The 14,834-nt window shown below is 49.5% G+C and overlaps 1 protein-coding gene across 1 annotated transcript in view; it reads left to right on the forward strand.

The window, feature by feature from the left end:
• Positions 1–14,834, forward strand: part of WWC3 (WWC family member 3) — a 120,409-nt gene that overhangs the window by 83,209 nt on the left and 22,366 nt on the right. The window contains exons 9-11 of the mRNA XM_065900894.1: positions 7,907–8,149; positions 10,992–11,081; positions 11,901–12,466. Of these exons, the coding sequence (XP_065756966.1) occupies positions 7,907–8,149; positions 10,992–11,081; positions 11,901–12,466 (899 nt within the window). The remainder of the gene's footprint in view (positions 1–7,906; positions 8,150–10,991; positions 11,082–11,900; positions 12,467–14,834) is intronic.

A 14,834-nucleotide genomic window follows, 5' to 3' on the forward strand; every position in this document is an offset into this window, starting at 1 on the left:
GCCTGTTCTGTACTTACGTGTTTGCTTTTTTATCGTCTGTCTTTCCCTGCGAGAATGGGAAGCCCATGAGGGGCAGGGGTTTTTGTCTGTTTAGGTCATTGCTATAATTCCAGCAGCTGAGTACCTGGTGAATATTTATTGAATGAGTAAACAGGGGTCTGCTTTGGTCACGCTTGCTCTTTGGCCTTCACCCCTGCGAGTGGGCGAGTGGACAGAGTCCTGGGGCCCAGTCAGCTCCGGGCCAACTGCTGTGTTCCTGGCTCCCTTCCCCAAGGCCCTCGTCCTGGTGTGAGCCGTGGGATATTTCCCCTTGACTTAAGAGGAGAAAGGGCATCTAGACATGCATGTCTTTAGGGATCTGGCGGAGGCAGGGCACAGTCACCTCATACATCATCATTCCAAGCTCGGCTTATGCTTCCTGGGCCTTCACGGTCATCGGAAAGGGCTTGTGGTCTTGGAACCCCCTGTGATGCGTCCTGTTCTTAGGTGTTGGAGAAAATGGCATTGGAGCTGGGCCCTGAGGGATGCTGGAATTCCGGCTGCCCATACGTTGAGGAAGGGCTTTCTCAGTCCAGGGGGAGCAGGGAGCAGGGCGGAAAGTTGTATAATGGCAAATTTCTTAGGGGTCAGGGAAGAACGGCCCCTGAGAGAGTTCTCTGGGGCTCACTTTATGGTCGACCACTTAGAAGATGGATCTCAATTTTTGATAATCAGTTCGGTGCTTTCATTGTACCTTCTCCTGCTTAAAAACATCCTTGAAGGGGCTTCCCTGGTGGCGCAGTGGTTGAGAGTCCGCCTGCCGATGCAGGGGACACGGGTTCGTGCCCCGGTCCGGGAGGATCCCACGTGCCGCAGAGTGGCTGGGCCCGTGAGCCATGGCCGCTGAGCCTGCGTGTCCGGAGCCTGTGCTCCACAACGGGAGAGGCCACAACAGTGAGAGGCCCGTGTACTGCAAAAAAACCCAAACAACAACAACAAAAAAAAACATCCTTGAAGCGTTCTTGTTGTTGCCAAGTCGTTGATTACAGCACCCTTTGTTTGGCACTCTGGATCTGGTCCCCTGATGTGGTGGCAGTGCCTGGCTCCAGTCCCCGTGGGGTAATCGTATTTGGCCTCCAGTCACTGAAATTGCTTACAGTTAAGGCTTGACTGGAAGGTGAGTGAGTTCCTGACTTGTAACCTACTCAGCTGTGGTCCTACAAGTGCCAGCCACATCTTGCAAGACGCTAGACTCAATACCCCTTGTAGTGTGGTCAGGACAACCCTACGATCCCCGCTCCTGGTATACATATGACAGTTAGGGAGGGTCATGGTCATCAGGTGTCAGGAACATAGCCACCCAGCACCAGGTCAGGGATTTTATTCCAGTTGCCTTTTCTGTGTGTTTTTTCAGATTGCCTCTAAATGAGACACATGATTAGAACAGCGTAGACTTGGGAAGGGAGCAACAGCAAGCAGGTCTTTGCCGAGAACTAAATCTAGAACCAACGTTAATGTTCCAAAATCTGAGTAATGAGGACCACAGTCAGAGCACAGTGGCTTTGAGCTTCTGTCCAGGGACTCTCCACGTGGCCACCTCCATGACAAGCATCATTGGAGAAGGGTGTCCCACATACAGGAAAGCATCACGCCCCCCCGTTCACCCACCAGTGCGTGGAAGAGAAGGCATCACTTCTAATGGCAGTGTTAGCGCAGAAAAACGCATCCTTCCCTTCTCTTCCACTCCAAGGCTTTCATTATTTTAGCGCCACGTTCAGTGTTCTGTCTTTTCCTTCTGCTGCCCCACCCTTAGATGTCAATCTCCCAGCTCCCATTTCTGAAATCATTCCATCCTGCGAAGTTTAGCTTTCCTACCCTCTGCAAAAGCTCCTGGGCTTTGCCACTTCTAAGTGGAGAGAAGTTGATGCACTTATGTATTTCCTTGTATATCTAGATTCGAGATTGTTTCTCAGAGTTGGGAAATCGTCAAAATGCAGTAAATGTTCTGGACAATGAGGGTTTCACGTACATTCAGATTTAAAGGAAGTTTATGGAAGTGGAACTTATAATTCCAAGCAGTGGTGTGATTTCTAGAGAATTCTCTAGACCAGACCGCCACTATCATGGTGACTAGTTTTGTGTTTTCAACTCTAGGTCATGTGAAATGTACCCAAACAACTGCTTATTCCTTTCCCTTTAGGAACATGGCTTTGGATTCCCAAGGCAGACCTTATGATAGGAATATTTTCACATAATTGGTTAAAAATTTGAGAATTTTTCAAAGCCAGTTTGGAGGAGCTAGTCTTCTTGAAGCAATCCTGATGACTCAGATGGCTCCTTATTTTTATTTTATTTATTTATTTATTTTACGGTACGCGGGGCTCTCACTGTCGTGGCCTCTCCCGTTGCGGAGCACAGGCTCCGGACGCGCAGGCTCAGCGGCCATGGCTCACGGGCCCAGCCGCTCCGCGGCATGTGGGATCTTCACGGACCGGGGCACGAACCCGTGTCCCCTGCATCGGTAGGCGGACTCTCAACCACTGCGCCACCAGGGAAGCCTGGCTCCTTATTTTTAACCTAAGAGCACTTGTTCCAGAAAGTGGAACTGTACAGTGCACAAACTAGCTGTTTCCATAGAAACACTCGCGGTTCTGATAGGAACAAAACATTCGGCCCGTCCGGTTTCTCCGTGTCTCAGTGTTTGTTGCCAGGACGGGCCCTGCTGTTCCTCAGTTGTCGCTGGTGTAGTATTAGGGTTCCAGCTGAATTTGATCAGTTCGTTGGACTTTCCCTTCATTTCTCTAATGACTGTGTGTTTGGGTTTGGGAGTGGGGCACGGCTGTGAGAAACAAAGGAACGCACCTTCTCCATTCAGGCTAAGAGAAAGAAGCCTGGAGACGATCTGCTTTTCACTTAAAGAACTCACTCTCTGAAGATCTGTTCGTTCAGAGGGGACAAGATGTGAGGGCAGGGAGGGATGTTGGGGTATTCGTAGGCCCTTCTTATGCCACACTTCTAGATTCAGACTCCGTGAATCTCCGGTGTAGGATAAAGAGTTGAGCCGCATGGACACTGGTTTATCGATATTTAGTTCGGTGAGCTGAAGTGATTTCACCATCCATCTGACTCAGATCTCAGCTGAGACTTTGTTGAACTTTTGCTTTTCATTTGAATGGATATTTGCAAAAAAGAAAACTAAGGAGAGGAAACATAAAGGTATCAAATCCGTAGCTGTAATTGACATCTGAAGGCACGAGGCTCCAAGCTGGGACCATGTCCTGGAACATGGCATTGGGACCCACCACGTCCCATCACGACCAGTCAGGGCCATGGCTTGCCTGGAGTTCCATTTCTATTCCAGAAAGCAGCAGTATTTTAGGAACATGCGAATTTACATTGTAGGTCACAGAATTTAGGTATAAATTCAAATACCTGGGGGTTACTCTGGATATGTAAAATATGCCTCAAAACTGTGTAATATTAAAAGTGCATTTTCTTCTTCGAAAAAGAAGTCATATTTAAGATTTCCATGTGAACTGTAAGGGTCCAAGCAGTTTCTGCGGCATAAATGCAGGTTTCCATTCGTGGTTTAATGGTGCCTGGGTTGTAACAGAAAAGGTGTTTGGGCAAAAATAGTAAGGGAAAAATGATTCACATTTGGCTTCTGTCTACATTAGGCCTTTTCAGGGGGATGGAATTTAGAAATCACACAATAAATATGAGACCAAAATGCTTGATTGAGGACTTGCTTTCATTTCTTCACTATCCTGAGCACAGGGACATGTGTTTTAAAGCCTTTAAAGACATTTGTGAGAGGATATATATATATATATATATATAGGCCATAAAAGGGATTACCTATCAAAAATAAGAATCAGTAAAGAATACAGCTGACTCGCAGGGAAAAAAAAAAACCCTTGCCAGTTTTAAATTGATCTCGGTTCTCTTTATTATTTTTTAAAATTTATTTACTTGTTTTTTCTTTTAATTGGAGTAAAATTGCTTTACAATGTTGTGTTAGTTTCTGCTGTACAGTGAAGTGAATCAGCTATATGGATACCCATATCCCCTCCCTCTTGGACCTCCCTCCCACTCCCACCAATCCCACCCATCTAGGTCGTCACAGAGCACCGAGCTGAGCTCCCTGCGCTATACAGCAGGTTCCCACTAGCTATATTTTACACATGGTAGTGTATTTATGCCAAACCTAATCTCCCAATTTGTGCTACCCTCCCCTTCTCCCACTGTGTGCACGTCTGTTCTCTACGTCTGCGTCTCTATTTCTGCCCTACAGATAGTTTCATCTGTACCATTTTTCTAGATTCCACATATATGTGTTAATATACAATATTTCTTTTTCTCTTTTTGGCTTACTTCACTCTGTATGACAGACTCTAGGTCCATCCACATCTCTACAAATGACCCAATTTCATTCCTTTTAATGGCTGGGTAATTGATCTCGGTTCTCTTTATAAATGAACTTGGGGAGTTCCCTGGCGGTCCATCTTTTAAGCATCCAGTGGTTAGGACTTGCCGCTCTCACTGCCGTGGCCCTGGGCTCGGTCCGTGGTCAGGGAACTAAGATCCCGCAAGCCGCGCAGCACGGCCAAAAAAAAAAAAAGAACTTGGAAAAGATTATTTTTTTTTTACAAAGTGTAATCGTGACCTTGCTTTGTTTCCATGTATTTAATTTTCCTGAAAAGGTATTTCAGAAGACAGCCTTTCTGGAAATGGTTTTTCCTGTATTACCCAGAATTGGACTGATGGCGCTTGCAGGAGTGGGGTTCCAACCTGTACTACGCATCAGCTGTTGGGCGTGGGTGTAGAAGGAAGGGACATCGTAACTGTACATCCGTATGTGGTCTGAGGCGGAAGGTCTGTTCCCTCCAGTAACCCTAACACACGAAGGGTCTGCCTTGCAGGTGGCTCGTTTCCCAGCCAGCAGCACGGTAGACAGGGCTTATTGTTTCAAAGGTAAAGCCATCCCATCTGTTCCTTGGCAACTGTACTAGGAACCGCTGAAGGAATCCTTTTAGAGCTTTTGGCTCCCAGTACAGACAGCCAGACAGACAGACAGACACGTGCTTCTCTCAACCTGGCTGAGAGCATGACCCAAATGTCTGCCTCCGGAGTGTGGATCTAGAGAAAGAAACTGCACTTTCCAATATATGCCAGTATGCTTCTAGATTCTTAGGTACCTCTGAGATGAGTATGCAGTCATTCACGTTGTTGTAAAATTTGATTATTAAAAGAGCACTGTTCTTAAGCAGTGTGCTTGCCTAGTACTCAGTACAGCCCAAACAACTTTTCCAGATGGGTTACATGAAGTCAGCTTCGTCCAGGTTGTCTCTGCTATAGAAGTCATCCCTCACCATGTGTCCTTACATACTTTTCTTGTGAGCTCTGGAAAGTTACAGTACACTGTTTAATTCTGGCCACTGTACTATTTCTTTTATGCGCACAGTAGGCAGACCTTTTGAAATTTGCCCTTTGCTTCTCCTCCCTCTCATAATTCAGTTTTTTCCTTATTCTTTTTTCTGATATTACTTGAGATTACTGGAAAGAATAGGATTATCTAGAACTGGATCTCCAGCCACCCTCAGCAACTTGAATCCCTGTGAAATGGCAGCTAACCTGGAGCTGGCCAACTCAAATGGAATCTTGATCTCCTTACATGTAAACTTCAGAAAACTCAAAAGGAGTGCTTTGAAAAATATGTCTGCCTGTAGTACGAGAATTATTAGTATATATTACCAGGTAATGCTGCTAACTTTACTTGTGCTCAGATAGGCTTTCCTGCGGATCAGATACATTGAAATGAAAAATTATGAGGACCCAGTGCATTTGCTCACTGTACATCTCTTTTATATTTATTCCTTACATTTGACTTGGCTTGATCTACCGTAGAATGTTCCAGAAATTTCATTGGGTCTGATGTCTGACTTGGCGCTAATTTATGAGTCTGCTTGGAGTGTTTCCTTGGGCTTCAGTTATATGCCTGCCATAAATTTTAATTACACTAATTAGACAGAGGTGGATGCCTAAGCCCAGTTGAATTCCTAACCCTGTGCAGCTGCACCTGTCATTAGTTTTTTCAGTGACGTGATTTGGCACCATTTTCCAACACATTTTCAGAAAACTAGTTTTAAGTTAGAAAAGAACTTGCCTAATAAAGCTACTGACATTCAGCTATTTTCTTTACCTTCTTGGGGAACTGGGCTTGAGTAAAATGTGTGCATTTAAACTATAACTTGTATATTCTTTCCTCTTCATGCCTGTGGGTTATCCGATCGGTTTGGTACTTGAAGAAGGAGTCTTGCCCAGTCCTACAGCCAGGCTGACTAGTCCCGTGCTTATGTCTAGTTCAGGAAGAGCGTGGATTGGTGCAGGGCTGGCTGACAGCCCTTAACACGTGGACCAATGCCAGCTGACTGGCATTATCTGCAGGAGGCACAGTGTTGAGGAGGATTCTGAAGTCTGGACCCAGCAGGAAGGATGCCAGCTTTGACCAGTGACATGTGCCCTGGGCACGGGACAGTGCAGTCTCAGAAGCACTCTTGCCATTCCTGTTTTAGTGAGGATAATCCCATCTGTGCCTAATGCAAGTCTCTAAGAGCTCCAAGGCCAATTAGCATCCTCCAGACCAGGCTGGGCTGCCTGAACGCAGAGGGTGTCAAACAAGCATCAAAAACTCCTAGAGGGCTTGTCAAAACCCAGGTTGCCCAACCCCAATCCACAGAGTGTGGCATTCAGCAGGTCTGGGGTGGGGCCTGAGGTTTGCATTTGTAACAAGCTCCTAGGTGATGCTGAGGCTGCCAGTTAGGGACCCCACTTTGAGAACCGCTGCCTTAGAGACTAGAGGGCTATGTGCACCTGCCACTTAGCTGTCCTCACAGCTCTCTGTCACCTCAGAGAAGTCTTTGGATTTTGGTTTTGGGCCCGTGTGCCAATCTCTGTCCTCCACAGCGCTGGGTTCTGGTCAGGTCTGGAGTTCCTTGTTTCTGCCCGGAAATAGCCCTCATCCTTAGCCATATGTAAACTTAAAGGGCTTAAAACATTCTACTCCTGGTATGAAAGGATGCTCTGAAAATACAAGTGACATCTCTTTCACTTACTCTGCATTCAGCACCACCTCAGGACGCCAGTCTCTCTGCCGAGCGGGCACGCGGACATTTAGGCACACGGGGAGTGACGAGAGCCATAGTTTTACACCTTGAGGATGGTCGTGTTGACACAGTGCAGCTGACCGGTTTGTATCCACCCAGATTACCCCACACCACATCCACTCTCACCAGGGCTGAGTCCCATCCTCTCATATCCTTGCTGGCGTGTTCATTCTCCGTTTCATGCATTTAGCTTTTGTTGAGTATCTGCCCTCTGCCAGGCGTTTTGAATTTCATGCGCGGTCAAGGCCTCTGGCACGATACAGAATCCTGTGATGGGCGCATTTCTCTCCTGGGATTTTCTTAAGGCGGGCTCAGCAGCTAGGCACGGCAGAGAAGGCAGGAGGCCAGAAGCATCTCTCATGTGTACAGCATGGTGTTTAGCTACTGCAGAGGGAGGGGCACAGAGAGAAATGAGCCGACTCCATCCCGCCCCAGAACAAGTACACAGAGGAAACAGCACCGTGCACGTGGGCGAGTTGGGGTCTGCCAGCCTTTTGGTCAGTTCTTTGAAACAAACATGATATGGTTACTGTCATCCTGAATCTCATAGGCTGGGGCATATGTTGCAAAGGACTTACACATCATTTTTGTTACACCTCATTTCCAGATCCTTTATTTTTGTCGTGTGAGGTTTTACTCAGTGCAATCATTCCCATATTTATCGGACTGAGTTTCTAGAATCCGTGTGATGGTGCTGAGGATGTGTGAAGACGATGTTTTTTCATGAAGCTCATGGATTTTTCTGTGTCCCTGTCTCGCAGAGTCTCAAGTATCCAGAGGCAGCTGGCCCAGTTTGAGAGCGAGTCCTGGCCGGGCATGGCCGAGGCCGACAGGGACCGGCTTCAGCTCATCAAGGAGAAGGAGGCCCTGCTTCAGGAGCTGCAGCTCATCATCCAGCAGAGGAGGCCGGCGGAGGACGTGGCCCGGCTGGAGGAGGAGCGGCGGCGCCTGGAGGAGGAGATCCAGTGCTCCCGGGCCACATCCGTGCAGGGTGCCACGGAAAGGTGGGCTGGCTGGGCGGGCGGGGCAGGCTTCCGGCGGCGGAGGAGCAGCTGGCAAAGCCGAAGCCTTGTTACTCAGGCAGCTACGGCCTGGCGGAAGGTGGAGGGAGCCGGTGCCTGCTGTCCGCAGGGGGTGCCCAGGGCTCGGAGGCTCCCGGTCCCTATTACAAGTGGGAGGTGGTCGAGAACCGGATGGAGTAAGGAAGACTGGGCAACCCACCACTTAGACCCCGCCCACTCCCGCTGCAGGTGCCGGGTGCACCCGCCCCCTGTGTTTTCAGGACAGCGCCCAGGACAGGTGTCGGGTCTCCAGCCAACAGGGGGCCGGAGGCAGGTGGTGGTCGGCTCCGTGACCACGGAGGAACCTCGTTCCTGACATCAGCAGCATCTCCGTTTCCGCAGTCTACCTCTTACTTTTATCTCCGACTTTGATTTCTTGCCAGCAAAGCCTGTCCTTTTGGCAGCAGGAAGTCTCCGCTCTCTCGCGTGTCTTTCTGAACGTGCGTCTCTTCAGTTGGTCTTGGGGCTCTTTCCCAGAGTGGGACACATGAAGCCAGCACACAGTCCTTTGTCCTCTGTTGCTCGCCCTTTCATTGTGTGCCCTGTCTCCTGGTTTGCGTTTGCTGTGTGTGATCACAGATTGCTGTGTGATCACGGATTGCGTGGAAGGCTGGGTCTGCTTTCCACGTTGCACAGCTGTTAGAAGTTTGGGGATATTTGCTGAGCTTTGGAGAGCCCACCGCCCATTTGATAATGTACTGGCTCCTTAAAATTCACTGTATTACCAGGATCATAAGCTGTATCTCTGTGAGCATTCTCTAGGTAGAGTTTAATAGTCATCTGAATTATTTGGTCAGTACAGATGCCCTTATAACGATTATTTCATCGAATGTTAGGACTGTCCTCTGTTTTTGCTGGGGGTTGTCTCTACTTGGATATTCATTGTTAATTGATAGGTCTGTGTTGTGTCCTGAGGGGCTAATGTCAGCGCTGGAGGAAAGCAATGGTGATTGGAGAGTCCAGTGCATAGGAATGGGCAGAGAGCATGTTAGTTTGCCTGACGTGGTGGCGTACCCTGTCACCTCGCTCAAGATAAACCCAGAGCAACGGGACTATGAAATGGAGGTTTCATCTGTGCTCTTGTGCTTTTGTATCGTTTCAGCTTAACATCACCTTCCGTTCTCCCCATGCTGTTCTCTTGTGTATGTTTCAGGTCAGAGGGCCTGGGAGTTTTGGTTGGTTTTCTCTTAAGGGGCGAGGATTCAGTCCCACGAACACCACATGTCCACCACATGTACCAGGACCCCACACCCATGTACCCTTGAGTGTTTCTGCCCTCACCACGTGGAAATCCAGAGTGTAGGAGTGCTGTGGTCCCAGGGCACAAATCCATGGAACCCCACAGAGCTGGTTTTACCCTGATGCCTGGGTTCAGGGCCTGGGTCACCCAAGCTCGTTCACCTGACGGGGTCTCTTGTGGAACCAGCCTGGAAGCTGCATCCTGGGGCGCAGAGCCCTCAGCTGGGACTAAATTGGCCCCAGGTGTCTCCTGAATCTGGCACTACACGGCCTTGGGCAAGGAGGACCGTGCACAGGTGCTAATAAGCACCTTTCCGGCCAGGTGATGGGGCCAAGTGCCCCGTGAGTGTTCCCTCGGCGGTGACGTTCTGGGCCTAGCGGATGCGGGCCCGTTTCTCCCTGCCGCCTGGGCCCAGAGGCGGGGGGCTTTCCCTGGGATCAGGCTGAGGGCGTTAGAAGAGACCCGGTCTGGGAGGAGGGAGCCAGGCAGAAAGGTATGGAGGTATGTGTCTCAGGGCTGACGTGTGCCAGCTGTTTGGCCAGGCCCAGTCTTTGCCCGTCTTGGTTTCAGTGGCATCACTGTCAGATGGAAAGTTTGAGCCAGGTTAGTGAGTATTACTGGGGATTGGGGGGATGTAAGTTTTTTCCTCTTTCAAAGGAAAGAGCAATTGTTTTGTAGGGTGCCTACTTGGCCATATGTTAAACTGCCATCATTTTGAATTGTAAACGCGAACTGTTTTGTTCTAGAAGCAAACATATTCATTTGTACATTCACTTAATAACTATTTATCGAGTGCCTATCCATGTCGGGCTCTATTCTAGGCAGTGGGCGTAGCACTGTGGGAAAAAATTTCATTTTAGAAAATAATAAAGTTGAAAAAAGTAGGTAGAAAACTACCTCCAACACTGTGGCAGTTGTTTTTTAATTTTATTTGTGTTTAATCTTTTAATTCTGTAGATTTTAGAATTGCACGTAGTTTGGCCTGGAAGGGGGCTTAGCATGAGGGAACCTGATTTGTTCCAAGGAATTCCAGTAGATTACTGCATGCTGTACATTTGTATCCATATTCTAGTCTAGTCTCCCATTCATCTGTTCATCCACCCACACCCATCCTTCCACACACCTCAGCCACCCATCCGTATGCCCATCTGCCTGTCTGCTATCTGTCCGTCCAATCCACCTGTTCACCTATCCGTCTGCCTGTCCCTCCTCCCACCCCTGCATCCGTCAGTCCATCCAGCCACCCACCCATTGATTTATCCATCCGTCTTTCCACCCATCCACCCACCCATGCATTCATCCGCCTATCCACCCATGTGCTGAACTTCTACAGTGTATCAGGCACTGTTCAGGTAGCCAGTGGTACATTTTTAAGCAAGACAAAAACAGTCTGTTATCTTGGTGTTTATGACCTTGGATGTGCTTTTTTAGAATTTAGTCATTGACACCTCAATCAGTTTGGGGGAGTTTACAGTTGAATTTCTTGTTGGGAAAATATACTTGGCATCTTTGAAATCCACCAGTGGACTCTTTTCGTACCTACAGGATTCTACTTCAGGAAAAAAGAAACTGTCTCCTGATGCAGCTGGAAGAAGCTACCCGTCTAACGTCCTATCTCCAGTCCCAGTTACAAAGGTGGGTAACTTGTTATCTTATAACGACGTGGCTGTGAACTTCACAGTTCCCTTTGGCTTGGTTTTCTCTCCTAGAACTTGGAACCTGCAGTGGTTGTAAACACTGGACAGGGAAGTGTGGATGCACAATATTTTTAAGAGGAGCTACTCATATATGATCCAAGGAATACGAGGAGAACCAAGAGTGACTTCAGAATAATGAATCATTTATCGAAGGATTTTGTAACTCACAGCATCAGGAGTGTATATATCCATCTACATAGATGCACACATAGACTTTTAATTATTTCCTTTTAAGATATTCATTTTAATTAGGCACGAATATCTTTAAAATCCGATTTGGATGCTCAGTAAGAGCTGCAGTTTTCAAGCACTTACCGTACCGTGAAGTGTAGTGTTAAGGGCTTTCTGTGTATTACTTTCTCAGTTCTCCGCCTCACAGCGCCTTGAGGCAGGAACCGCTATCATCCCAGCGCCGGGTGAGAAGGTGGGAGGCTCGGAAAGGGCAAAGCCCTTGACCAAATCAAACGCATTCAGCTAGTCTTGAGCGTGAGCTGGAACTTGAACTCGAGCAAGAGCCCTTGACGTTAACTACTGCTCTCGACTGACATTCAAAGAAACAAAGGAAATGTTTACGAAGGGGCGGGGGTGGGGGGGTGTCTTAAAACGCTCACAGGTGCTCAGAGGTGTTGAAGAGGCGCTGGGGTGAACGGGCTGAGGCAGAGTTTTGCTCCTCTGGAGCAGACCGGAGGCGCGGCTCCCGGTGGGGACGGGCAGGCTCCAGCCGCGGGCTCCAGGCAGGCTGCTCTTCTCGTTTCAGCCTGTCCGCCAGCACCCTGACCATCTCCTCGGGGAGCAGCCGCGGCTCCCTGGCCTCCAGCCGGGGCTCGCTGGCCTCCAGCCGGGGCTCCCTGAGCTCCGTCAGCTTCACCGACATCTACGGCCTCCCGCAGTACGAGAAGCCCGACGCCGAGGGCGGCCCGCTCCTGCGCTTCGACCTCGTCCCCTTCGACTCCCTGGGCCGAGACGCCCCCTTGGCGGACGCCCCGGGCCCCGCGGGCCTCCACAAACAGAGGCGCTCCCTGGACACGCCGCAGTCCCTGGCGTCCCTGTCCTCGCGCTCCTCGCTGTCCTCGCTGTCCCCGCCCAGCTCGCCCTTGGACACGCCCTTCCTCCCGGCCTCGCGAGACTCGCCCCTGGCGCAGCTCGGGGACGCCTTCGAGGTGGCGGGCGTGGGTGCCCTGGACAGGCTGCGAGCTCAGGCCTCCGCAGTGGGGGACGAAGACACGCCGGGCGCGGCGTCCTTGCCGCCGCATGGGTGTCCCGGGGACGGGGAAGGACCTCGTGAGCGAGGACCCCAAGCGGCTGCCGCTCCCACGGCTGCAAGTACGTACTGATGGGTCCGGTGGGTGCCCCGGGGCGGGGGAGGAAAGGTCTCCGAGTTCAGGGAGGAAGCCGTGCATCCGCATAGAAGCCAGCTGGCTCTGCTGTGGCCTGGTGAGCCCTCAGGACCCTCCAGGGCAAGAGGAGGCCCGCGCGCTTGCTCGCTCGCTCGTTCTGCGTGCTTTGGCCCTGGGTCCTTGAAATGTCATGGAAACTGGCAAAGTAGTCTTTCCCAGGCATTTGGCTTGTTTTCAGAATATACTTAATTGTCGAAAATGAGACAGTTCCTCCACATTCGGAGGCTGATAAAGAAGTACTCGGGCCTTAACTCTCCAGGGCGTGTGCCCAGATACAGCGTTGTGTGTGTGCCCGCCTCAGACCAGCCTTGGGACTGCTGTCTGGCTGTGGCCCGGCAGAAATCTCTACTTCCGTTGGCCCTGTGACTTCATCTCTTCATCCTTTGTCCTTGTACTTTTTTTTTTTTTAATTTATTTTTGGCTGCGTTGGGTCTTCGTTGCTGCGCGCGGGTTTTCTCTAGTTGCGGCGAGCAGGGGCTACTCTTCTTTGCGGCGCGCGGGCTTCTCATTGCGGTGGCTTCTCTTGTTGCGGAGCACAGGCTCTAGGTGTGCGGGCTTCAGTAGTTGTAGCACGCGAGCTCAGTAGCTGTGGCTCGCGGGCTCTAGAGCACAGGCTCAGTAGTTGTGGCACACGGGCTTAGTTGCTCTGCGGCATGTGGGATCTTCCGGGACCAGGGCTCGAACCCGTGTCCCCTGCATTGGCAGGCGGATTCTTAACTACTGTGCCACCAGGGAAGCCCTGTCCTTGTACTTTTCAAGGACATAATTCTATCACGGAGGGAGTGAAAATATCAGTCCTTTCTACCGAATCGATTTCTCCGCTGCTCTTGAAATCCAGAAACGTGTAGCCATGAGAATTTCATCCGTCCAGTTGGTGTTAATTCAGCTTCTGCTTGGTGCCAGCGTCTGTCAGCTTGTAGCCCACATGGAAGGCCAGACTGCTGTTGTGGGGAGTATTCTGGCTGATGGCTGGTGCACAAAGCAGAGTCTGGGCTTCACCCTCCTTATCTTCACCCCGAGTGCTTTTGTGAGCCATCCTCTAGCGACTTTAACTTCCTTAATTTTAAGAGAAGATCAGAACAGGCCTCTCATTCCTGAAGTTCAGCCCACTTAATTTTTATTTGCACAGCAAAACTGTTTTTAGACATTCCATTTAGGTGAACACTAGATAATTTGTATAGCATAGTGGATCTCAACCAGGGGTGTTTATGACCCCTGGAGATACTTGGCAGACATTTTCAGTTGTCACACTGTGGGGCTGGTGAGGTGCTACTGGCATCTGGTAGGTGGAGACCAGGGGCAGTGCTCAACATCCTACAGTGCACAACATGGTCCCCATCGTGGCTGGAATGATCCAGCCAAAATGTCAAGAGTGCCGAGGCTGAGAAACCCTGGTCATGTACTGTTAAGCAGTCAGCAGCAAAAGGTGGAAATAAAACGTGAATACAAAACCAGGGTGATGTAGCAGAAATGGCTTCGAACTAGCAGCTTATACCCAGATTCTGTTCCCTGCCCTGCTGACTCACTAGCTGTGCGACCTTGAGCGCAACCTCAGATAGAGCTGAGTCTCAGCTTCGTGCCCTTGAATGAGGTGATCTTTATGGGCTCTTCCATTCACCACCATTCTGTTACCTGTCGGGTTTTTTTTATGTATACCCACGCGGGTTATTATATATATGTAAGATAATAGTCTCTTGTAGCATTTACGTGTTTAACCAGAGATCCGTTATGTTCTGCGGCAGCCCCGAGCCTTTTGGGCATCTCTGTTGTTTTGGTGTCTCCCCCTCTGCGTTTGCAAACACACCTTTCATATCCCCAGATACGTCATTTCTGTAATTCACATGTACAGGGGAACTTTATTCGCTTTGTTCTTTGTTGCAATCACAGGTTCAGTGCTCCATGTTTATTCAAAAAAGAAAATACAAAATAAGGACTGAATCGTGCGTCTGTTGCTTGAGCTTCCTCTTCTCAGTGTCCAGCCCCCCCCGTACCAACTTTTCTTTAAAGGCTGAGATACAAGAGTGTCTGTCTACTTATGCAGGAAATCCACACAAGGTCCAGCACCGCTTTTGGTCCAGGGCAAAGACTGGGTGGGAAGGGGAAGAGCTGACTTAATTTCTGATTCTGATTTCTTTATTTTTCTTTTCTACTTCGTGGTGGATGTTACAGTGCTTCAAGCTTAGACTGGGAAGTCTTTGTTTATGGTGTGGTCAGATACTGCCACCTCGTGGTGCTTTCATATATGACACTCTGGGTAGAATACAAACTAGAGGTACTTGACTTAGTGAATAGGT

Source organism: Phocoena phocoena, chromosome X, assembly GCF_963924675.1.
Source record: "Phocoena phocoena chromosome X, mPhoPho1.1, whole genome shotgun sequence".
Classification (NCBI taxonomy): Eukaryota; Metazoa; Chordata; class Mammalia; order Artiodactyla; family Phocoenidae; genus Phocoena; species Phocoena phocoena.